This window comes from Sturnus vulgaris, chromosome 8 (genome assembly GCF_052056855.1).
Source record: "Sturnus vulgaris isolate bStuVul1 chromosome 8, bStuVul1.hap1, whole genome shotgun sequence".
Classification (NCBI taxonomy): domain Eukaryota; kingdom Metazoa; phylum Chordata; class Aves; order Passeriformes; family Sturnidae; genus Sturnus; species Sturnus vulgaris.
In genome coordinates this window covers 33,669,495-33,693,789 of record NC_142250.1, presented here as the reverse complement: position 1 = coordinate 33,693,789, position 24,295 = coordinate 33,669,495, and the positions used below count along the sequence as shown (strand labels likewise).

Here is a 24,295-nt window from a genome sequence, read left to right as displayed (position 1 = left end):
TAGCACTCAATAGGAGTTGACATGGTGTGGAGGTCCAAGCTCCAGCAGGTCAGTGTGGCTGGAAGCTCCACACTTGCTGGATCACCAGCCATGTATGATGTGGCAACTTTATTTTACAAATGTTCATTTCCAGGGCAAGAGGATTATTCCTGTTCCTTACGTAATTTTTTTTTTTTTAGGTCTGGTTTCATCTCTTTACCCGTCAGATGATTGAGTTCTTATTCTATAAGGATAACAATACTTATGAACGTGCCAGGAAAAGCTTATTTTGGAGAATCTGGCACTTTGTTTTGTGAAAGTCTAACAGATAGAGCCCAGGAGTTTGTGTTAAAGGAACAAGTAAAGACTTAGAATCTACCACATATTTATGTTTGTAACTATCATGGATAGCTCTTTCAAGTTTTGTGTTTGAAGCTTTTCTACAAGGCCCAGATCTTTTTCATCAGATTTAGGCAACTAATATTTTTATACATTAGATGGGGGGAAATGATTCCTGCTCTTTGGAGTCTTGTTCAGGGACAAGGGATTTTAAAAAAAAATAAACTGTTAGTGTTTTAAAATTATGGGAGGAACTGTAGCAATTTGGAAAGGAAAGTGTTTTATCAGAACAGAGACTTCCTGATGGTGCCTGGCAGAGGCAGAGCTGGCAGCTGGCTGACAGTAACAGTACCAATGGGACAGCAGGAATCCAGTGGCTTTGGAGCAGCTGATGGATGAATTGCAAACACTGTTTTGTGCCCCTTTGTCTAAGGAGCCTTTGTTTTGCTGTTGGCTAATGGGAGATAGTCACCATGGCCAGGAATGACTCTCTGCATTCTTAATCTGGTGGCCCTGTCTTTTTCAGGCTGGTTTTATCATCCGTTGTCACAAGAGGATATGGAGATACTCCTAATATTGGTCTGCCAGCTTAAATTAAGGGACAACCTCCTCATCTTGTCCCTGGGAGGTGGGAGGGAAGGCTGCACACCTGGCTGGTGATACCTGGGCTGCCTCCTGGAGAGAACCTAAAGCCTTGGGCTTGACTTGCAAGTCTCAACATCTATTTGGCATCCCCATTCCATGTTGTTCATCCAGTGTGGCCTTGCTGGACTTCCCTCAATGCCAGGAAAACCATGAGGAGGGGTAGGAGAAGCAGCAGTGGTGGTGGTTGGCAGCCTGGTGTTCCCTGTGGGGACATTCAATTTTGCAATGAACCTCTTGGATTCTTGATAGGTCAGGTCTGTTGACCCTTCTGGGCACACTGTGGTGAGTGTTTAGTTATTTACTAAAGCCTTTTGAAGTGAAAGTGGCTTGATGGGGTCTGAGGCTTTTGTGTTCTGGAGAGTTGTGTGAGAATCTTTGCTGGGGTTAGCTATTAGCTGATCGTTTCATTATTTGGCTCTGTAACTAAGTAACTAAATGACTTGAGACTTAAGATAAGCAGCTCTTTGTTAACATTTTATTAAAAGGAGACTAATAATAATAATGATAATAATTTAAAACCTAAGGAAGTATAAATCTCTCAGTGACCGAATCTGGAACAGAAACATAATTTGGAATACAATTGCGTATCTTAATAATCTGAAATAGAGCAGTCAGAGTGTCCCCAGTCCTCTATTGTGGCTTTTAAACAAACAGTCTTTACTCCACTTGATAGCTGGATGGCTTAAACCATGCTGAGAGGCTGTATGAGCAGGCAGAAAAAAAAAGTTCACAGCTGTTTATTTAACAGCAGCTTGGTTTTCCATGGCAGTATTGTTCAACAGCTCCACCTATAAAGTTTAAATACATTGTGTGCACCACTCTTACGAATAAGGATGTAGCTGAGAGCAGAAAATAACAGAAGCAGTGTCCCCTGTTCTGCAGTGTTTAAGAACACCCAGAGTCATTCTGCACATGCCTTTGTTGCTTGTTGGTGTTCTAAGGGGTCACAGACAGGTGCAGTCAGTGTCAGGTAGTGCACCTTTGCAGGAGGAACCAGTGCCACAGTCACAGGATTTGCAGGATTTGTCTAAAACGGAATCTTGTGCCTCCTTGGAGTCAAGGAATGGTTTGGATTAGAAAAGACCTTTAAAGGCTGTCTTGTCCAACCTCCCTGCAATGAGCTGGGACATTTCAACCACACCAGACTGCTCAGAGCCCTGTCCAGCCTGGCCTTAAATGTTTCCAGGGATGGGGCATCCACTGCCTCTCTAGGCAACCTGTGCCAGGGCCACCCTCATTGTAAAAACTTCTTTGTATCTAACCTGACAAACCCAGCAAAGGGCTGGGCCACAGCTCTCTGGTGATGGCTGAGGATCCAGTTCCAAGGCAGAGCTTCCAAGAGGGCTGGAGGAGCTGGATGTGAGAGCAGATGATCAAGCCTTGCCTGGGGAGCAGGGAAAGAAGCCTGCTGTCAGCCACAGGGGAGCCATTGGTTTGATGGTACAGCATGGACAGCAGTTCAAAACTTGTCCCTGAATTTCAGAGCAGTGCAAAAATCCATGGGTGGTGTCCCAGGGAAAGTTAACTTTGCAGCATAGGTTGTTTATGTGCTGCTGGGAATTTCTGAACAGTTTGAACTGGTTGATTTTTGCATTGAAGCTGTTGGGTGGATTCTTGCCTCAGAATCCCACCTGTTCTCTGTTTGCTTTTGGGCACCATTTCAAACCCACGCTGGAAAAAAGTTTATAGGCAAACATTATAAAAAGTGACAGTCTTAAGTGCTGCTACATTCTAGTTTGGCAACACAAAGGCTTACCTGAAACAACTCACAATTTCCAAACATGACTTCATTATATCATGACAACACTTTGCTGCATCTTTCCTGATACTCTAGAGAGAAAGAAATGGAGGAGGATAATATATACCAAATGCTAATACCTCTTTGAAACTTGTTTTTCTTTAGTGTACTAGTTATTTTCTTTGTAAAAGGAATTTTTTTTAATTGCAATTTTGAAATAAATAACTGTTCTCAAGTTTGGATTTGGATTTGTGTTGAAAGACTCAGTGCAAATTTGGGGTTAGTAGTTTAAAATGCGATTAAATCAGGAATGTGATGTTAAAAAATTATTTTCATTTTAATTTCCTTTTAATTGTGTGTGGGCTCATCCTGTGAGTTTCCCGGCACTGTTCAGCAGAAGGCTCTAGTGCACTGAAAGGAGGTATCATCATCCAAGGTGGCTCTTTAAAAAGTTTAAACAAAGACATTTTTAGACTCCAGTACATTGTTGGCACAGTGTAAACTCTGTAAAAGAAATTTTCTTTGCAGGGAGAGCGTTACAAAGAAGTCTTACTAACTTCAAAGTAAATTAGGTAACTGGCTTCAGGTACCTTTTTTATTTGACAGTGAAATCTAATTAAAAAAAATTCTCAAGCAGACTTAAACACACTCATTACTGTGATGAAATATATGTAGAAAGGAGCTCATGCTCCCTCTGGAAATTCGATTTCTAAGAGCACAATGTAGCACTCAGTGAAACACCTGCATTGCAGATCTGTGGGTTCGTGACTGTATCAGCAAGACTGAATTAGATTATAAAGGGTATAAATCTGTACTGGAGCCTGTCCTAGAGATGAAACTCTGCATGCTAGAAAGTTTAGAGACCTTGTTATAACAGCTAAATCCAAGAAGCTTTACAGTCTCTGTAACTGGTCGTGTTGGGATGGGTTTTATGTGCCACCTTGGGGTGATGTATGTGTCAAATCTGCTCTTTGAGAAAACATGTTTGCCCTAATGAAAAAGGCAGGAGAAGCTTTGATAGGGCACATTCCTGTAATGACAGGATGGCAGGATGAGTGGGAGAGAAATTGGGTCTCCAAGTCCATCAGTAGAACCTGATATCTAAAGGCATGAGTTTCCCACCGTGCTGGACCCTTCTGGTGCTCACAGAATCAGATTTCGAGTTGGAAGGGACCCATGGGGACCATCAAGTCCAGCTCCCTGCTCCTTCCAGGGCTGCACAAAACTCAGCTACTGGCAGAACTTCAGCATTTCCCATCTACAGCTCTGCTCAGACGTGGTGCTTGCTTCAGGCTTCCCTGTTGAAAATATGATACTAAAAATGACAACCCAAGGATGGGGAACACTGGTTTCAGGGTTTTGGCATTCTTAGAAGGAAGTGTGGACATCAAAGAGTCATCTTTTAGTACTCCCTCAGAGTCCCAGGCAGACAGAGAGGTGTTTTATTTATTCCTAGTGCACAGTTGGTGTCTGTGCAGGGCAGGACGTGTCCGGGGTGCACGGGGAGCAGCTGTCTGTGCGCTCTGACCCTCCCCATGAGTAAACAGAAGATGCCTCCGTGCTTCTTTCCTTTATTTACCATTCCTGCAGCCCTTGGCGAAGGCCTTGGGAGAGGGATAGTGTGGTGGTGGGGAGAAACCAGTTCCAGAAGTAGTGCCTGGGCTCATGGTAGGTGTGCTGAGCCTTCCCACTGCACTGTGGAGACAGTCTGGAGTGCCCGGGGCTGCCATTCCTTTCCCCCTGCTGAGAGCTGGCCCTGCAATGGGGGGGATGAAGTTCTAGTAACTATAGGCAGATGTAGTTTTTAAGGATGTTTTTTGGAAAAAGACTGTGGTTTGACATTCTTCTTGTTACTGGGTTACAAAAGGGAGCTGATGAGCCATTTCGTTGGGAACTTCCGTGCGTACTTTGACTTGAAAGCTTTGCTTGTGCTCCTGGGTTTCTGCTGTATTCCACTTGGGAGAGGTTGTGAAATAAGCAATGAAGTAAAAAAGAATTTAAAGGAAAAAGTTACTGTCATGGAGAGAAGTGCTGGTAGTGTAGAAGGCAAATGTAGAGGCTTTGATGGCCATGGGGGGAAAAATAAAAGACATAATATATGCTGTGTACAGGAACTCCTGTTTATCAGCTTAGTGAGTGAAGGGGTTTTTGGGCATCCTTTTCTTTCAAAACAGCACTTCCCAGGTTTTAAAAATTAAAAAGCAACTTAATAAAATCAGGTGGGGAAAGATAATTATTCATTGGAATTGTGGACCCATATGCTAAGATAGAAAACGGAATTTGCCTTTTGAACCCCTCCTGCTCCTACAAGTGCTTTGAAGTCTCCAGGTTCTGCATCCCTCATTGTCTCCTGCTCTCTGTGACCGAGGAGAAGAGTCAGGTGTTGATGTGGCACTGGGGACAAGGGACATGCCAAGACACTAATCAAAAGTGCCTGAGCTTTACTTGTGGTGAACTTCTTGAAAACAGCCTGCGTGTGGCTCAGTTTTACAACACAAAATGCTGAGCTAATCCGGATGAAACTTTTTTTTAAAAAATTTAACATAACTTGATTTCCGTGGATGAAAAGGCCCTTCACTGACCTGTGTTGGAAATTCTCTCCTTTCCCTTCTCTTCTATTTTTTCCTCCTTTCCTTCCACCTTTGCAGAGCCGCCAACCAAATACCAAATCTCTCAGCCAGATGTTTACTCGGCACTTCCAGGAGAGCCGCTTGAGTTGCGCTGTCAATTGAGAGACGCCGTCATGATCAGTTGGACTAAGGATGGGCTCCCTTTGGGGCCTGACAATAGGACAGTGATTATTGGGGAGTACTTACAAATTAAGGATGCCACAGCCAGAGATTCGGGCCTCTATGCTTGCACTGCTGTTAGGACCCTAGACAGTGATACTCTGTACTTCATTGTAAATGTTACAGGTGAGTGAGTCAAACACAGGTTTTTGCATGCAGAAGCTGTAAAATGTGATGTTAAGACACATTATGACCTAACATGAAACAGTCCACTCGGGCACAGAGAGTTAAGATGAGTTCTGTAGCTGTTTTGGGGATTTTTCTCCTTGTCCTGACCTGAAATGGGCTCAGTTTGTATCTACTCCTTTTTGCTCCATGGGCTCTACAGTGATTAACAGCTGCTGTAGGGCTCTCTGTTTTATGCCACTCTGGCAGGGTTCAAGTAGACAGAGTTGCTGTGATGATGATAAAGGCAGTAGAATGAATATAGGTTTTTGCCCCCTGCATCAGTAGATGAAAATGTGTGTTCTACATCCTTCAAGTTTAGAGATAAGTTGTTCTGGAGATGCTCAGTTCTGTTCAACTGCATTTCTTTAACGGAAGTTAAAACATTAAGCAGAAAGAGATTTTTGCAATTAGCAAACTCTCTTGGGAAACTTTGTAGCACTTCAGGACTATTAGCTAGTTTTGTTACAATTTTAAGTGGAAATGGCACATTTTGTGGCTGGATTTTCCTTTTCTCTAGCTTCTGCACAACTAACATAAACACTTGTTCTTCTTGATATACAATCTAAGATGTAGCTTTTCAATTTATTTGTCTGTAAAAGAAAAATAGGCTGGTTTAAAGACTTGGTTGTTTTTAATGTGCAGATGCTCTTTCCTCTGGGGATGATGAAGATGACAATGATGGGTCCGAGGACTTTGTGAATGACAGCAACCAGATGAGTAAGTAACAGCGAACTGCCAGAAGTCACTAGCAAGATCCACGTGGAAAATTATATCATCTTTTGCACTCCTGTCTTCAGAGCTTCTTGATTGTTAACTGCATGTACTGTCAAATAGTGGTATCTTTGTCCTCCTCTGTTTTCTGTTTCACATAGCTCGTAACTTGGAAAAGAAAAATAAAAATAAACTAATATTCTTTTGAACGTACTTTTCTGGTCTGTACTTTCTTTTTTTCTCTTCTTCCTGACATTTCTGCAGTTTCCTTTCTTCCTGAATCGAAGTTTGGTCTTTGTCTGGTTTAGTCTCTCACAGATGAACTAACTTTTCCTGAACCTGAGCAGAAATTCAATAGGAGAAACAAAGATCCAGCTCATTTTGTTAAAAGGTGGTATGAAAACTTTAAAAACAAATTAAGTTGTAATGAGGAAAATCCTTCAATCCCTAATCTCAGCAGAAATCTCCCCAGGGAGAATGAATTTGGAGACAATGAGGTTCTTTTGTCTGCAAAGGACCTTAAGGTTTGTTGCAAAGAAGTCAATGCAGTGCTAAACCAACATTTTATGCTACTTATGCATGATTAAAATGGGCTAAAAGAGTCTTAAACCTATCTGAATGCATTAAACTTCGTCCCCTTTAGAGAATTCGTAAAGCTATTAATAAGCTCTAAATAGAGCACTCTCTAAGAGGAAAAAAAAAAAGTGTGCAAAATTCATATTGGCTCCTTATGTCACTGTGCAGCATTGCAAAAAAAACCCCTCGGTGACTGGCGGTTTGCTATTGCTGGTGCCTGGTAAAGTCAATAACACGGAGAGCACAGAAATCCTTCAGGGGGGATGTCAGTGAGCAGCACCCACCGTGGGCACGGGGTGTGTTTGCTGCTCAGCCTGGTGAGGAGCTGGCAGCTGCAGTGCAGCTTGTGCAGGTGATTGTGCACGAGCCTGATTTTGGCTCCCCTGGTTGGTGCCTTTTGTGTGCGGCTGCCCCTGCTCTGGGGCTGTGAAACATTAGATGCTATTTAAAGTGATATAAGCTCCTGGCTGCCTGTTTGGCCTCTGCCATCTGTTAGTGTGATTAACCCTGGGCTGATGCACAGGTGCCTCTGGAAGGGGCTGAGATCAGGCAGCTGGAGACTGCCCTGACAGAGGAATGCAGTGGCAAGGAGGATTGGAGAGCTTGGAAAAGGGACACTGCTTTTGAAAGAGGTTGTCTAGGCAAAACCCACCAGTCCAGGCAGTGTTAGCACTGCCCTGAAATGGAACCATGGTTAGAAATTCGTTTTAGGAAACATTTCTGATGTTTGCTGTTCCTTAAAGCTTTACTGGTGTTGGTCGGAAAAGAGCTTGCCATGTTTTCTGTGACAATTGTGCTTCTGATCTGCAGTGGTGGCTTTGGTGATCCATTGTGAGCATAAATGGCTTGTGGAATAAGTGAAGGGCCTGCTCTCAAGGCAGCTGTGCTCTGTGATGGCCTCAGAAGGATTCCTGCCCTTCCAGCCACAGGGAGCAGAGCCCAGTGGTTGCGCTAATGACGTTCTTGTAAAACGAGCTATCATTTTAAGCTACTGTTAATCAATCTTGATTGGGGAGCTGGTGAAAGGCCCTTGACAATGTCCATCTGCTGGGACAGGGCTGTGTGCTGCAGCAGGGGCCAGGAACACTTTCCCTGCCCTGAGTGAAAGATGCCCCTCGAGCGTGGGCGTTTAAACATCGCGGATGGCGGGGAAAGCGCGGCTGTGGAGAGGGGAGGGAGGAAACTGCAAGGAGGCAGATTTGGGCCTGAGCAGGGCATTCCACAGGCAGCTGCTTGTGGGATTGCTCTTCAAAGGGTGCCCACTGTCTGCTGAGGGAGCAGCACAGCCTCGTGGGGTGTGAGCTGGGAGCAGGACGATGACTGAAGGGTCACAGCACCGTATCCCTCCAAACATTCTGAGTTCAATGAAAAATTGCATCATAGTAACTCCCTTGGATTAATACAAGGCTGCTGAAAGAGGCTTGTGATTTGGCAAGATGAGATATGTGTGAAAGTCCGGGGTGGGACTCGGTGTGGTGTGCCTAGTGCCTTCTTTTCCTTCTTTTCCTCTTCCAAATTTTCCATGGCGACCAAAAGGCCACATCTAATTGAAGATACTGTGGTACAAGGCAGATGGGAGAGTGAACCAGGAGCTGTGTCTTCCCTGTGTGCTGTGGGGCAGGCAGTGGTACACAATGGCCAAATGCCCTTTCCCTTCCCTTCCCTGCCTATGGGATGTTGAGCATGGGAAAGTCCACGACCTCACAAGAGTCCCTGGCTGCTGCTCTTTTGCAGAAGTCTTTTAAATGTTTCCTCGGTCATGGTTTGAGCTTTGCAGATCTCAAATGATTTAACTGATAATTTACATACAAATTACAGCTGTGATCATTAAGGATAAGCAATGGAAATTGGCCTGGTTATGCCTTTACTGATGGAAACAAAAGGCCATAGTCTTCAAAGGTTGTTGCTTTTTGATGAAACAATTCTGATAAAGTCCAGCTGTCTTGGCATGTTAATTATGATGAGATGAGGCAGGAAATGGCTGTAGTGCCTTCAACAGGAAGCTGAACCTTGGCATTCTCATTCCTGCATACTTAAAACTAAAACAAACCTTTTAGAGCTGTTTTATTTACACCGCTAAGTATTCTTTTAAGCTGTTTTATTTTCTTTGCCTCTGTTGCAAATACATATTTCAGAGGCCAAGGTCTCCAAATGCAGGTGGAGAGGCTGTTGAGGAAATCTAGTGTCATTTTCAAGGCTGTCCAGAAAATACAATTGCTCTTGAAGTCTGTGGAGCCTGTAGGTGACTCTGTAGATGTGAGGAGCAGCTCCTCCTTGGGAGAGGAGGGCACTGGTGTTGTACCCACGTGCATTTCACCACTGGCCCTGTGTGTATTTTTCAGTAAGACATTTCACTGTCTTTGCTGTCCCTTTAGCTTGACAGATATTTTAACTGTCTGAAAAAGCAGTGTGGTAGATTTGTTCCAGACTGCATCCTGAATAGCTTTTTATTACTTCCAGCTTTTGTTGAAGAGATTAGTGCTCGTGGGGAAGGTGCAGGATTGGTTCCACTGCAAACCAGTCCCCTTTCTCCACAAAATGGCTTTGTTAGCAACTCAAGTTTCCCCCTTTGCTGCCCTAAAGATGGGCCTTAGCTTGGTTCTTGGAGGGGCATCTCCAAGGACTTGCTTTTACAAACTTAGGTGCTGATCATCATTCTGGCAGCACTGGAAAAGACATTGCTGGCACTCACTGCCTTGTCCTCGTTGTGATTTTGAGAGGTCCCCCTAGTTTGAGGGATTTCTGGAACCCTGACCTGATGCTGGCAAGACAGCAGCTGTCATGGTGGTTGCAACCAAGTCCACCAACTAATTTATTCTGTGGACCTCTGGGTAGCCCTGAAGATGTTGCTGCTCTGCCTCGAATTCTGGTGAGGCAACTGGAAGCCTTATAACTTTTTTTTCTCTTATCGCCCTTTAAACAATTTCTTCTGGGCCAAGCAATGGTAAATTGGCACCAAGAACAAAAAGTATCTAAATGTAATCCACATGCTGTTCCTTTCATGCCTTGAAGAGTTTCAGAAAGGATGAAACAAGGTTCAAATTCATCAAATCCTGTAGAGTGGAAACCCACTCAGGGGAGCAGCAAAAATTGGATGTTGCCTAGAAGTGGTTTTTAATTAAAGGTCAAATACAATAGTACTGAAAACCTTGGAGGAGCTTGATGTGGTCACTTATGGAGCTCTATTGCCTGCTTGAGGTGCTTGTCAGGCAGGCTTGGAGTTGACTACTTTTGTATTTCTTTGTATTAGATAAGTCCAAATAAAAGCTGAAGAGTCCTGAAGTGAAGTGGTCCCCTGGGCTTCCTAATTTCAATTTCACATGCAGGAGATTTGGCTGATTAGATGTAATGTCTGTGCAGTGAGGGTCAGCAGGATATTTTCTTCACTAATGAGAACTCTAAAAGCAATCAGGAATTCCCACCCGTTCCCCTGCTGCTCGTTACTGCTTCATGCTGGAGTCTGCCCTGTGGTTCCTGTGCACTTTTAGCAGTGGTGCCACCTACTTCCACCTGTCCTGGTAGCAGTGATGGGATGTGATGGACGTGGCCAGTGAGAGCAGTCAGCACCTGGTGGCATATCTGCTCATTAACTACATTCATTATCGGTTTTAGTGAAACTCGGTGTTTTTCCTCTCAAGACAAATAGAAGCACTAAAAGGTGTTTTAGGTTATTATGATTAAATCTATAAAGAAGAGTGCTGTGTGTTAATCAGATCAATCACTGGATGAAAGCACAATTTGAGGGCAAGTGTGATGGCTTGTGGATGTTGCTGCCTCTTCTTCTTTTCCTTGAACATGCTGAGGAGCTGCCAATAAGGAAAACTGTAGGATGTCTTGGAGCATTTTCAGATGGTGTTTTCCATATGTGATGTCTGCATGTTTTTCTCCAAGCTGACCTGTAATTTAGGAGCATTGCAGGTTGTGCTGAGGGTTGTGTGAGGGGAAGCTTTCCAAACAGACCTTTCTCCCATTCTGGGAGGTTTCCTTTCCCCTTCTGTGGGACAAAACTGAGCTGCTTCTCCTCATTCCTGCCTGCATCTGCCTGGCCTCTTTTCTGCACCCATCTCTGTCAGAGACTTCCCTCAGTGCATTTGTTGTATTGGAGCTTTTCCAGGAGCAGATTGCTGATGGAGAGGATAGTTATTTTCAAGAAAACCAGAGGATGGGCTGTGCTAAAACACAGTACAAACCTTTATAAAGCAGCTTTGTTTGGGGAGCTGCTGGTGGCTGCATCCTGACCCACTCCAGTGCCCTGGTGCCAGCCTGCTGGGAGCTTCCCAGAGTTTGCCCTTGGTCTGCAGGGCAGCTTTGCCATGGCTGAGCTGTGGAGCCCCTGGCTCAGAGGCTGTGGCTGCATGTGAGCTCTCTGTGCTCTGTGCATGTGAGAAAGGTTGGTGTGATGGATGTGGTGAGGGGTGACCCTGCTGGGTTGGCAGAAGCCCTTTGGAGGCTAAAGGAAGCACTCTGCCCTGGCTGGGATGCTGATACAACTGGTTTGGATGGCTGATTGTCTTTTCGGTTTGCTTTGACTTTGTGGGAGCTGTGAGTGGGGCCCAGCAGTGGTTGCCTTGTGGAAGACTTTTTAGCAGTCCAGGGAAAAAGAGCTTTTTAATCCCTCAGTACCAGCGTGTAATTCTGCCTTTGCCTGGTGGACTTGTAATGTAATTTGGCCTTTGCGTGTAGCAGTTAATTCCTCTGGTTGGCTTTGTTTAAAGTCTTCTGTTGTTTTAATGTGATCCTGCTTTTAGCAAATAATGTTAACAGTGATTTTCCTTGCATCCCTAATTCACTTTAGTCTGCATAACAATTTCTTAGTGTTGCAGTTAAATTTTCAATAGTTACTTGATTTTCTATTTTGATTACATGCACAAATTTGCTTTGCTTTTCTACTTCATTAATTTTAACACTAATTGCCACTTCGGGCAAAAAGAAAAAACAACCAAAAACCAAACACTTATCGTTCATAGCATCATTATAGGACTTGCTTTTAGAATGTTTTCTTTATACTGACTGAGACTTTGTTAAAGGATTTATTCCTGTATTTTCTGTCCAGCTGTATTTTTATTTAGAGAGGGGGGTAGCAGGATTTCTGAGTTTTCACTGATTGTAAGAACTGCTATAAATATTTGAGGAACGGAAGAGTTTATTTATAGTGGAGTGTTGGCCTGCTAATGAAGGAAATGAAACAGGGCTGAGAGAAATGGAGTTATTTTTCTGGACCCCTCTAGCCCTAAAAATTCCATGCTAATCTGATTTGCTTCAGGAAAAGTCCATTGTAAAAGAAATTAATGTTTCCTACTATTAAACAGATCTTGAATCTTTAACTTAAAAAAAAAAATATTATGGTGAGATGACTGAAGCAAAGCCATGAGGACATTGAGAAATGCAGATAAAGTGGTGCAAGGGTCCAGAGCATGGGCTAACCTTGTCTTTGGGTCTGTGTATCCAAGTTTATTTCTGTGAGGGTAAAAACATATGGGTAGTTGTAAATTTTGTTTCCTCTACTGGTACAGTACAAATGTTGCTCTCATGATGTTCATTTGGGCACAGGCTGGGTCAGGACATGGCAAGGAGTGAGTGAGGGTGTCAGGGTCTGGGAAAAGTGATCACCTCAGAAAATGTGGATTCAGAGAGACGTTCTAATTTTATGCCACGTTTTTGGATGTCACTGAGCCTTTGGGCTTCAAGAGGCTCATTAGCGTGGGGAAACCCCTCCAAAATGATAAATGTTCTTTGCTGATCCACATTTCCTCTGCTTGGGTTAAGATTTCAGAAATATGTTCCATTTGTAAATACATTTCAGTGGTTTCTGTGGCAGTAGCAGCACAGCTCAGCTTGGCATCACACACTGCAGGCTTTAGCGTGCTGTCAGACAGGTGGGTGTTTTTATCCCCCTTCTCACAGAAGGGGAAAGGGTAAGGCTGATGCTTCCAAGTGTCTCCTGTCTTGGTCTGTCTGGCTTCTGAGCTGAGGGCCAAAAATTCTGAGTTTGAACCATCACAGTGACTAAACGAGGTCAAAAGTATCCAATGAAAAAACCCTGTCTCTATCTTACTTGATGTACGCAAAACAAAGGCTGTCTGTGGTTAATTATTGGAATTTTGTCACAAATGAAATACCCAGAGCAGCAGACTGAGCTGTTTGCAAAACCCTGCCTGACACTTGCAGTGCACAATCTCCAGTCGTGTACTTTTATTGAACTGTGCAGAAAACGGGTTCGCGCGGCTCTTTGTGCCCTGGAAGGGGCTGGAGGGGAAGCTCAATTTCCAAGACCGTGGAAGGGGCTGGAGGGGGAAGCTCAGTTTCCACGTGCTGATGTTTCTGGATGTGTCCCTTTGGCACAGGGGCTCCTTACTGGACGCACACGGACAAAATGGAGAAGAGGCTCCACGCCGTGCCGGCCGCCAACACCGTCAAGTTCCGCTGCCCGGCCATGGGGAACCCAACGCCCACCATGCGCTGGCTCAAAAACGGGAAGGAGTTCAAGCAGGAGCATCGCATTGGAGGCTACAAGGTAAGGGCTCACCGTGGCATTTTGTAGTTTGTCTCCTTTGACAAAGCTGTAGGGGGAAGAAAAAAAAAAAAAAAAGCCAACCAAACAACCCAAAGGCAGCCCTCCTCCCCCTCAAAAAAATCAAAACCCACCGAGAACTTGCTGAAGTCAACAGAAAATCTTTTAATGGCCGTGGATCAAACGTGGAAGCAAAAAGAGGTGGTTGTTTTCTTCTGGGGAAGGGTGGGTGGTTTCTTTGGCGGTTAGTGAGCACTAATTCTATATTTATTTTTTTTTTCTGAAACTCAAGCTTCTAGCCTAGCAGTGCAGCTAAGGATTATTTATAGAGATGTATTTGGAAAACTAAAGACTGACTTAGCAAAGCAGATTAAGACTGTTTTGCTCTCTTCATTTTTGGCTGCATTGTTAAAAACACAACCATCCGCTTTGGTGAGTGTAAGGCAGTTTAATAAAGGAAGCCTTGGAAGTCAAAAGTTATTATTTTCTATAGAGTTTATGGCCTGTGAAACTGAAATGGGAAGAAGAATTTGAGGGAAAGTAAGAGCAATTACTTGGAAGGGTTTGTTTGAATTTTAAATAGCTTCAGATTAGATGTCTTATTCTGAGTTGGTGGTTACTGATTAAGAGAGAGTTTTAGGGAGGCCAGCTCGCCCTGTGTGTTAGTGCATGGACCTTTAACCTCGTGGTATCTGCCTGGGTCAGGTCAGGAGTCAGGATTCGGTCATCTGATCCCTGTCCTCCAAGGAACTGGGAATGCGTGACTTTGATGGCAAATTGCTGTTCAAGCATTGCCATTTCTGACTTCCCTTCACCTCTTGTGTGGGTCTTCTCCCAGCAGATTCCTCACGTCCCCGACACCTCCACAGCTCCTCCCCAAAGAGGAGCAGTTTCTGAGCAGTCACCTCGTGTTGGGTTGGGATCCCCAGCCTGGAGCTTGTGCTGAGCTGCTCCAAGCAGTTTGCAGTGGTTTTTAGACACAAGTTGGGCTGCCTTTGCTAGACAGAGCTCAATTCTGAGTCCTGAGGCTGCCCCCCAGTCCTGCACCAATGCCTTGCCCCCATGGCTGCAGTGTTTTTGGGGGGCTGCCTTGGTCGAGCCATTGCTTTGTGAGTTGTCAATTCGGGTCCTGCTTGGTGCAAAAAATCTGTTTTCCAGTGCAGAGGAGGACAAGCCTCAGTCTCCTTCCTTCCCTCTCTAGCTGGATTTACTGTAGAAAGTGTCAATTTTTCCAACATTTGTGTTAGCAGAGAGCAGAGCCCAGAAAGTCTCCCCACATGAGCACTAATTATCTAAGTAGACTTTTCCATCTATGTTTGCTTACACCATAAATTTCTGTTGCTTATGAGTGTACACCTGGCAACACCTTCTGCCTTTCATAAGGCTGTGGAGTGTTAACGAACTGGCTCCAATTCAGTGATTTTTGCCCTTCTCAGTGCTTTTTTAAAAACAAAAAAAGCGCCAGTTAAGGAAAAAAAAACCAACCAAACTAATCCTGTCTTGGAAAATAATAGTAACTGTTCTGGTAGTAACCAGGCTGTTATTTTGAACACTTTGCATCTGAGGAAGGGGAAATGAAGATATCACTCTTGAAGACCATGAAGGAAAATGTGTGTCTAGAGAGGCAGGATGGAGATACCTGGTGTCTGCTTTGGGAGGGGGATCTTTGGTGGGGTAAATCAGCTCGTCTGGGGCTCTGTGCTGGCACTGCTAGTCTGTGCTAGGGAGCTGGGTGAGATCGTTGAGTTGTTCCCATTAGGTGGCATAAATTAAACTTTTCTCATATGTATTAAATGTATGCAATTTCCTAGGTATTTACCTAGGAATGGTATTTATTTACCATTGTCAAATCAACCAAATCTATGTATATTCTATATTCTAGAATTTGGAATAATAATCTTTGAAGATGGAAGCTTGTTCCCAGTGAATGGGTGTTAAAGAGTGAGGACTCCAGAGTTTTTGGACCCCGTGTCCTCATCTTCTTAGAGGGACAGGATGAAGTCACTGTGGGCACAGGCAAAATTTTACTGGATAGAGAGAGAATAATATTTTCTTGACACCACTATTACAATGAACTTTAAATGAAGGAGTCCTCAGGAAGCAGTGAGTCTATCAGTGTTGGTCTGTGTTCAACCAGGTATCACAGCAGCTCATGATACATCTTGCAGAATTGTCTTGAATGTGGATATTGCTCTCTGCAAGGCAGAGATATTCTTGCTGGAGATAATTGAATACTTTGGGATAGAATAGCTGGAACAAAACCTGGCCATATCTGATGGGAGAGACAATCATCCCTAGAAGCCTTAAGGGAGGGAAAGAAAACATGAAACTTCCCAGTAATCCTTCAGCCACCTCTTTCCTGCTAAGAGCTGAGAAATCCCTTGGTGTATTGTTTTTATCAAAATCAGATAGTGGCCTGTAGCACTTTGTCCCTCGGACTGGGGAATGTCTTGAGTCAATTTGCACTCAGGCAGGCTAGCAGGAGGGTGTATGTGCTGGCCAAGATAGCTTCCAGGGTGGAATTCCTGCACTGTGACTAATTCTGGGTGGTGAATTTCAAAATTGATCCTTTTATATCTTTCAAGATATACCCAACCTCCTTAAAATAAAGAGAACAGGATCGGTTATTGAATATCTAAATCCTTTTTACTCTGATTTTCTGAAGTGATGTTAGCACTTGTTTGTGCCTTTAGAGGCATTTTGTGTTTTCTTTGAGTTGATAATCTAAATCCTCCCTGAGACCACAGGAGCCTTTTCTTTCCTGTGCACCACCCAGAAAGCAAATGCACTTCTATCAGCTGTTACTGTTTAACACGTGTGTGTTTTCACCTATGCATTTGGATAAGCTTCATCACTGCAGTTGTCTTAAACACATTTAAATTCAACCAAGTAAATACAGAGTAAGAAAATACCTGATTATAGGAACAACTGCACAAGCTGTGGCCTTTGCCAGGGGTGTTCTGTACTTGTTCTCTCTGACTGAGCAGTACCACTGCACTGCTCTCTGAACTGTGCTGATTTTGTGGAGAGTTGTATTTTTGGTTTCTAATCCTTCTTTCATTTGAAATTACTTTAAAATTGATCCATTTTAGCTAAGTGGCAGCTTTTCATTACATTATTCCCTCAGTGAAGACACATTTTAAGACTGAACAGAACTGTCCACTGTTCTTTAGGGGATACTCCAAAACAAAAAGTTCCTATGAAAAATTCTTTGCTCTTTCCCAGTTCTCTGACCAGTATTTCTCTTGGCATTTTGATTTCAGTTTTTTTTCCCACCTCCAAGCTATAACTTAAAGGTGCAGTTTGTATGCATTTGATATTGATAATTTAGTTTAAAAGTCGAATCTTTTGGAGAGATTGTTAGGAAGAATGGTTAAAAACTTGATGGAGAGATCTCCCCCCCCAAAAAAAATCTGTCAGTAATTCGCTAGAAGTGTCCATAACTAGTCAGGAAAAAACCTGGACTAAGTGGCATTTCACTTTAAAAAGCCACATTACCAAAGCCTGTGTTTCAGGCCGTGTGGGTTCAGGGATGTGGCTGGACTGCTGCATGTCTGAGAATGAAATGTTGAATTTGGAATTCTTCAGTGAGACAAGAGGCTGCTCATCCCCAGCAAAGGGGGTTTTTCCTGGACTTTGCAATTCTGCATTTGTAGCCACAAAGCACTAAGCCAAAAATCTCATTGGATCCAGATCCCTGACATAAATCTACTTGTCTGACAATGTGTCATAACTGCTTTGGACCTCTACAACAGTTGTTTAGCTTAAACCAAAGTGGCTTAAGCTGTTGTTTTGTTATAAAGATATTATCTCTGTTACAAGAAGGGAAATTGCACAAATACTTTTTCATAGTGCCATCCAGTATATCCACTTGTGGCTCTAAGTTAGTTATGTTTTCTTATTGAACATAAACAATTTCTTGTGTTTTTCTGTCAATTACCTGCAGCTTGTTTACAATTTTTGTTTGTTTTAACTTTTGTGGAACTATGATCTGTTCTTCCTGTTTTACATCAGATTGGTTAAAAACTCTTGCTCTGATTCCGAGAAGTGTGTTTTAACTTGTAATGGCAGAAAGTTCAGGTCACTTTGACCAAGTGCCCTTCAAAATAAATCACAAAGAAGTAAAATACTCAGAATATGTAGCTGTTGTATTTGTTATTTACCAGCAGTTTATGGCAGCAGTTCTTCCTGACCCAAACTTTGACTTTCAGAGTTGCTTAGCAGAACAATGAGATGTTAAAATAACACTGATAAATTCTTTCTGGTTCCATAAACTTATTCCTTAGCTCTTCACAGTGCAAGGCAAAATCAAGATATCATTTTGATGGAATCAATATAATTGTTTGACCATCAACACGAGGGCCTGAGGAGAGAAGTGTTAAGTTAGGGCTGGAGATTTTGAGGCCGTGTCAAAGCAGAGGAGGAGAAAGGTCACTTTGTGATGAGGTTGCCATCAGACTTTAACATTTCTCTGGTGTTAGCATAGCATCTTCTTTTCTCTCTCCTGCTGCTGGAGTCTTGCCCATACTTTTCTGTGCTCTTCAAAGCCCACATGGCCAGTCATTAGTTAATATTATTAGTCCACAACTGAGCAATAATAGACATATACAGCTATTGAGATAATTGCTAGCTGAGGGAGCTGGGAAAGCCAGGAGCTGCCTATAGAGAGAACTTCTCTTCCAAGTTTCAAACTGAAGGCATTCTTACCTCCAGCAAGTGCTCTTGGCACTGGGATGTGGCCCTGTGCAGCTTTTCCTGCTGGATAAGGACCTACAAAATAGTCAGGCACGATGCAGAATTTCATAGCTATAGTTGTAATGGTGTTTTAAGAATGTATGGTTACTGGAAGCGTCACTGAATGGTCCATAAATTTTTCTGGTGTACAGCACTGAATTACTGCTTTCCATTTGGCTGATTAAAATGACTGTACCAGATTGTGTTTTATTCCATTTGCTGAAATATGTACTTTGCAGTTGAAGAATTGTACGTTGCAGCTACAGAGAATGTTAAGCTTTCTGAGCACTTTGTCAAAAATGTAATGCTGAAACAAGGAATTAGTCCATAGCCAGCAAAAGGTCATTTTGGGAGCCAACTTCTGATGCAGGAAATGTATGTATGTACCGGATGGCTCTGTATCCTTCCAGCACTGGGCTGGATCCTATTTTCTGTGAGACCAGTGCCAGTGCTCCTTTGCAGTTCAAATGGGAACAGAATCAGTACCTTTAATAAATTCTGTCTGAGAGGGATTCTGTGAGATAAATGTATATCCTTAAGCTCTGTTTCCATGAGGATTTTTTTCAAGCATTTTTCACGAGGCAGCATGATTCTAGGATTCATTTCTTTCTTGTGGAGCTCCAGAGCAGCAGGAGGTCTGGGGGAGGAATCCCAAACATCACCCCTCAGTTTCTCTAAAACACAAGCTGTGTAATTGAGCTTTTAGGAGGGATGGAGACTTGGACGTTAGGGGATGCTGTGTTGCTGATGGGTAGTTATTACCAGGTGGCTGTTTGGACACAGATGGGGAATATCCTGAGGGGGTGCATTCACTTTAGAGTGCATTGAAAGGTAAAGTCCAGTAAGACACCTTCTGCTAATTGGTGCTGTCCTGGTCAGCCTGGGAGGACTGAGTGTGCACTGACACAGTGCTTGGAGCAGGGGTCAAGTCAATTTATAGCAGAAGGTGTGAAAGCTTTCACTGCTGCACTGTCCTGGATCGAGCATAAATCATTTCAGTGTCCAGAACTGTCAAACGAGCACAGAAGAGTCTTTCAGCTGTGGATTACACAAGGTTAATTATTCAGGGAACAGTTCTTTTGGAACGGGGGAGGGTAAAACTCTGCTGGAGAAGATCCCAAGGTCTCTGATTCCATCCCCCAGGTCCGTAACCAGCACTGGAGCCTCATCATGGAGAGCGTGGTGCCGTCGGACAAAGGGAACTACACGTGCATAGTGGAGAACCAGTACGGGTCCATCAACCACACCTACCACCTCGACGTGGTTGGTAAGTGGAGCTGCCAGGGGCAGCACAACGCTTTTCACTAATGACTTTCTCTATTAAAGCATTTAGAACTGGGCTGATGCACTCCACGGTTATTTTGGAGATGATTTCACACTGCTCTAAAGATAAGATTTCACTGCACAGCCAATTGCTTTATAACTTTATATATTCATCTGTCTCACTCGTGCCTGTAGGATTAATCTATCCCTGCCTTGGCAAAAAGTGTAATATCCATGTGCAATATCCACCCACAAGTTTGCCATGACGACCAAATAATAAATGGTGATGCAATTTAATCATTAGTATTACAATTTAATTATTACTTGTACAATTGTACTAACACAGACTTTAATAACTGCAGTTATGAAAACTGTCAAGCAATCCTTTAGAGTCCTGTTATTATAGCTGAAATGATTTTTAAATTTTTTTTAATGCAAAGCTATATATTGACTTTGTAGCTACAGCAGATCTGAAGCTTCAGGAAAGGCAGTTTGCATTCACAGCAGTCTAACAGAAATCTGACTGGAGCCTGTTGGGTGGGCTCTGAGCAGTCTCCAAAACACAGATGATAAAAATTCTGAAGTGTTTTACCTGAGGACAAATTCTAAACAGCTGTGTGAATTTTTAAGTAGTAGCAAAGCTGTGATTGCACAGGACTATTAAACACAGGCTTAATAATGTTACCTTATTAATACCTAAATCCTGTTGACTTTAATAAGGCTTACAGATATTTATTTAAGTGGTTAGCTAAATTAGAGCTTGAAATCTCAGGAATAATTTCTGTTCACTTCTAGTCTTGCTGATTAGCCTGGATGGGTGTGAGCAATTTTATTGTCTCTAAGGCATTGCTGTCCAAAATAACCAGTGTGGCTTTTCTAACAGGACCTTTAGGGTTCTGAGCCATGGTTTCTGAAGTATGTCTTGAATGAGCTTAGCTCTCTCCAGCTTTGTGAGGTGATCTGAGCATTATGAGCTCTGTGAATAGAACTTTTGCTCAATCACTATTGAAAGCAAAAATTAATTTGATTATTGTATGCTATTTTTGGCTAGTGACAGACAGCCCAACTCCATAGATTCTTGGTGGAATACCTTACCGTAAGCGTGGGCTTGTATGGCTTAAATGGTGACAAAATGTTAATTTCCCTAGTTCTTGATTGGCTTGAAATGAGTAAAAATATATCCCTTGCATTGTTTGGGGTGGTCTTTAAAAGTAGTGCCTTGTTTTGGCTGAGACCACCTAAATCTGTGGAATCACCCAAATCCAATAGAAAACAAGTGCCAGCTTTTTTGGCAGCACGAAAGGAAAATATTCCCAGTGAAAGTGCCAGGGAGAGCCTTTGTGGAGCAGAGGAGAAGGATCACTTTGTGATGAGGATGCCATCAGACTAAAGCCCCACCACCAGCCCTCGTACTTGTAAGTCTTCAGAGCCCATAAACACCCAGCTCACCTGTACTGGAATTTGGGCAGTCAGCACTGAAGACACTGAGGATTTTCATAGCCTTGGCAATATTTTGTCACAGAGTGAGCTCTGGGTATGGTTGAGGTGAGCTGGCAAAGCCATTTTTGTTTGAACACTTGTTTAAGCAGAGTTCATGGAGGGTGCAGCAGCCATGGTTTGTCAGTGGCTGTAGTAATCTGTGTTCTGCATGGTGTGGTTCTCTGCTGGCCACCTCAGCCAGGGCTCAGCCTGCCTGCAGGGGCTTGCCAGGCTCTAGGCCTGACTCACAACCTTTCCTTGCTGAAATGAAACTGGTTGAAAATTCCCCTTCTCTACCCCCTCTTGGTTTTCCTGTCCCAGCCTGGCGTGTTTCGTGTTGACCATAAATTTCTTCACCCATTTTTTTTTCCCTAGCAAATGTGTTCATGGATGATGTGGTCACTTGAGCAAATATTTGTCAGAAGCCCTCTCACCTCCTCTCCTGCTTTGAGCCTTTTGAATGTCTTGCATTGAGGAATATTTTGCAGAAGTTTATTTTTCCTGGCAGTAAATTATAGTGACCTGCATGAATGAATGGAATGGTAGTAAGGATTATGTCATTTATTTAAATGTCTAGTCCTTTCCTATAGAGAGGCAGGAAAGTAAATAATGAGGTTTTCAAAGGTGATGAGAGGTTTTGGGGTGCTGGGTACCCAGCTGATGGCATCCAGAGGACCCTGCTTGTGTCCTGTAAGAAATGAAACCAGAAGTCCAAAAATTACTTTTGCAAGTCACAACCTACATTTTGGAGTCCTGCATACTTAGTAATTTTACCACCCTTTTTAAATTTCATTTGATGTGTTCAAGGGTATAATTGTGAATCTTTTTGAAAACCTGTGCATGGGAATGTGCACCTTGGGTTGAGTTTAGTGTGAATCTCTCAAGAGGTTGGGATTTTAACCTAAAGGGGGTTTGATGTTGGAGTACTCAGCCATTCCTGTGTGGCTGGAGGCTTGCAGTAATTGTGGAGCGTAAAATTGCTGAAGCAGTAAATTAAGGCTGGCCAGAAGGGGAAACTCTGACAGTTTTTCTAGTTGAGACAGTTCTACAGAGTTCACTTTATGCCCTTTTTTCTGTTTTCATATGAATTTTTAGTTCCCACAGGGTTGTGGAGAGTTATGGATGTTTGTTTAGAGGCAGTTGCATACGTAGGCTGCATCTTACAAACTTCAGGTCGTAATTTTAGGTCAGGTCCTGTGTAGAAAACTGTCAGTTGAAAGCCTCTGAAATTACTTTTCCTATATGGTTTAACTGGTTCCAGAGCTGATTAAGTGTAAGTAATAGCAAATGGTATTAAACATGGTAACATATTACACTAACATGAGCATCTGACTATATGGTGTAATGTAGAGAACCCTCTGATTATGTCACAGAGTTGGGAGGTATCCCAGCAAAAATCGTGCCAAAGAGTGACACAATGCTAGTTAGGAATATGCCAATAACTTTCCAAACCTTGAACTCTTTTGACAATTAAAAGCCTGGAGCCAGCAGGGCTGAGAAGTTTTCAGTCAGAATGTAGGTGTGAAGTATTCTCATTTTTACCTTGTAATTACTTGCAAGAACTCTTAAGAGTCAGCTCAGATGGTCTTGTTCAAATTTACAGACCTGGCAAAACCCTTGCAGTGATTTTTTTTTTTTACAATGGGAGTAGAAAATAGGGAAGAAAAAGAAAGCAGCAAGTCATTGGCAGCCTCCCTGTTGCACAGGATACTTGTGCACAGTGACTGTGTTAGCAGGGAATGGCCCATTCAAGTTGGCCAGGATGTTCTGTGCTGGACAAAGTTATTCTCTGAATGTTTGGGATACCCCAGTCAATGGCCTTTTCCTCCTTTTTCCATTTCCAAGTGGGGATTGAAGCAGGGCTTTGCTCAGGACTCAAATGTGTTAGGTTGCAGGAGTGGCAAATGGTGGTGATACAAAACTTCATCAGGATGCTCTGAAAGGGAGAAGAGTCCATTTTAGCTTTTTATTGGAGTAGTACCCAGAGGCTTCAATTAATATTTGATACTTATTGTACAGGGCAACATGCCAGCACACAGTAATTGCTTAACAACAGAAATACAGCAAGGCCAGGAGAGGGAAATGTCACTGTCCATTTTAGAGATGAAAACCCGAGCTGTGGAGTGATGAAGTTTCTTGCCCTGGGTCACACAGGAAGCTGGTGACAGAGCCAAGAAGCAAAGCTGGTCTTTGAATCCTAATCCAGTACCTTAATTAAGAGAATGTTCTTTCCCTTGTATAGTTTAGCCCATCAGCTGGTTTTTTACATGCAGCTGAAGTGCCTTTTCTCCTCCTTTGTATTTAACAGTAGGTAGAAACTTGAGTTTTTATGGTAAGCTTACTAATAGACTAACTCCATTCTCATTACACGTATATAAAGTCGTGCAGTCTTCAGGGAGAAGGAATGAAAACGATGTGGTTTTCACTTATTGTGGTGAATCCAGGTTGTGGGGAGCAACGTGGGAATGCAGCCACTGAGACTTGTATATAATTAGATCACTCTTGGATGGCAATTATTGCTGCAGTACAATTTCAGCAGTGGCAGTTCTGTTTGAGCATGGAGGAACTAATTGAATTTGGGTTTTAACGGCAGAAGAAAAAAAAAAAGGTTACTCTTTGAGCAGTCCTGGTCCAGGTAGCCATTTCTGCCCTATTTAATGTTGCTATCCAGGGAGACAAAAGATGGTTTGGTTTCAGGTGAAGTTTGCCACGTTACCTCATTTACTGGGATTTATAAACAGCTGCCATAGCACAACACCTCTACAAGAATATATGACGACCCTGCTGTTTGCTATAAAAATGAATATGTTGCAAATATATTTTCTTTTTCAAAAGAAGCCCTTTTGCAGCCAGGTTAGCAGTACTTTAAACAGTTCCTAATTTGCCTAATAGCCATATTTTTGGCTCTCTTTGCTGAGGAGTGAGCTCCAGGGGTGGCAGAGCACCACGCAGCTGTCCCTTAGCAGTAATTCATATTTTCATATAAAACCAGTGTAAGAGTAACTTCTCATCCAGAAAGCATTTTAAATGACTTTCAGTTTAAAGCTTGTGCCTCAGAAATCCCATGTATGAGTGATTTTACTGATGGCTGTGCAGAAAAACACTTTTATTCTGAGCTCTTGGTGGGTTTAGAGTGCTATAGGATAAATCTTATTCTTGTTTTTTTACGACACGTTGTTAAAAATCTTATTAAATGGAATGGATATTTTGCTATTGGTGCTTCACTGTTTATGTTTCCCTTCGTTCAGACAGAAGGAAAAACTTCTTCTTTTGTTTCTGTTCAAGTTTTATTTTTGGGCTTTCATGTGCTCTCACAGTCTCTAGCTGTGAACATGGCATGAGCACATATTATATTTTTTTTTT

At 42.9% G+C, this 24,295-nt stretch overlaps 1 protein-coding gene across 13 annotated transcripts in view; it reads left to right on the top strand.

Annotated features, from left to right (window-relative positions):
• The window catches only part of FGFR2 (fibroblast growth factor receptor 2), a 79,579-nt gene that overhangs the window by 14,025 nt on the left and 41,259 nt on the right, over window positions 1–24,295 (top strand). For 6 of the 13 annotated variants that reach the window (XM_088169404.1, XM_088169402.1, XM_088169403.1 and 3 more), the window contains exons 3-4: window positions 13,290–13,459; window positions 19,334–19,457. In XM_088169404.1, the coding sequence (XP_088025530.1) occupies window positions 13,290–13,459; window positions 19,334–19,457 (294 nt within the window). Of the gene's footprint in view, window positions 1–5,349; window positions 5,617–6,300; window positions 6,376–13,289; window positions 13,460–19,333; window positions 19,458–24,295 lie in introns of all 13 variants that reach the window. The other 7 variants (XM_088169400.1, XM_014886786.2, XM_088169393.1 and 4 more) reach the window with 2 other exon arrangements.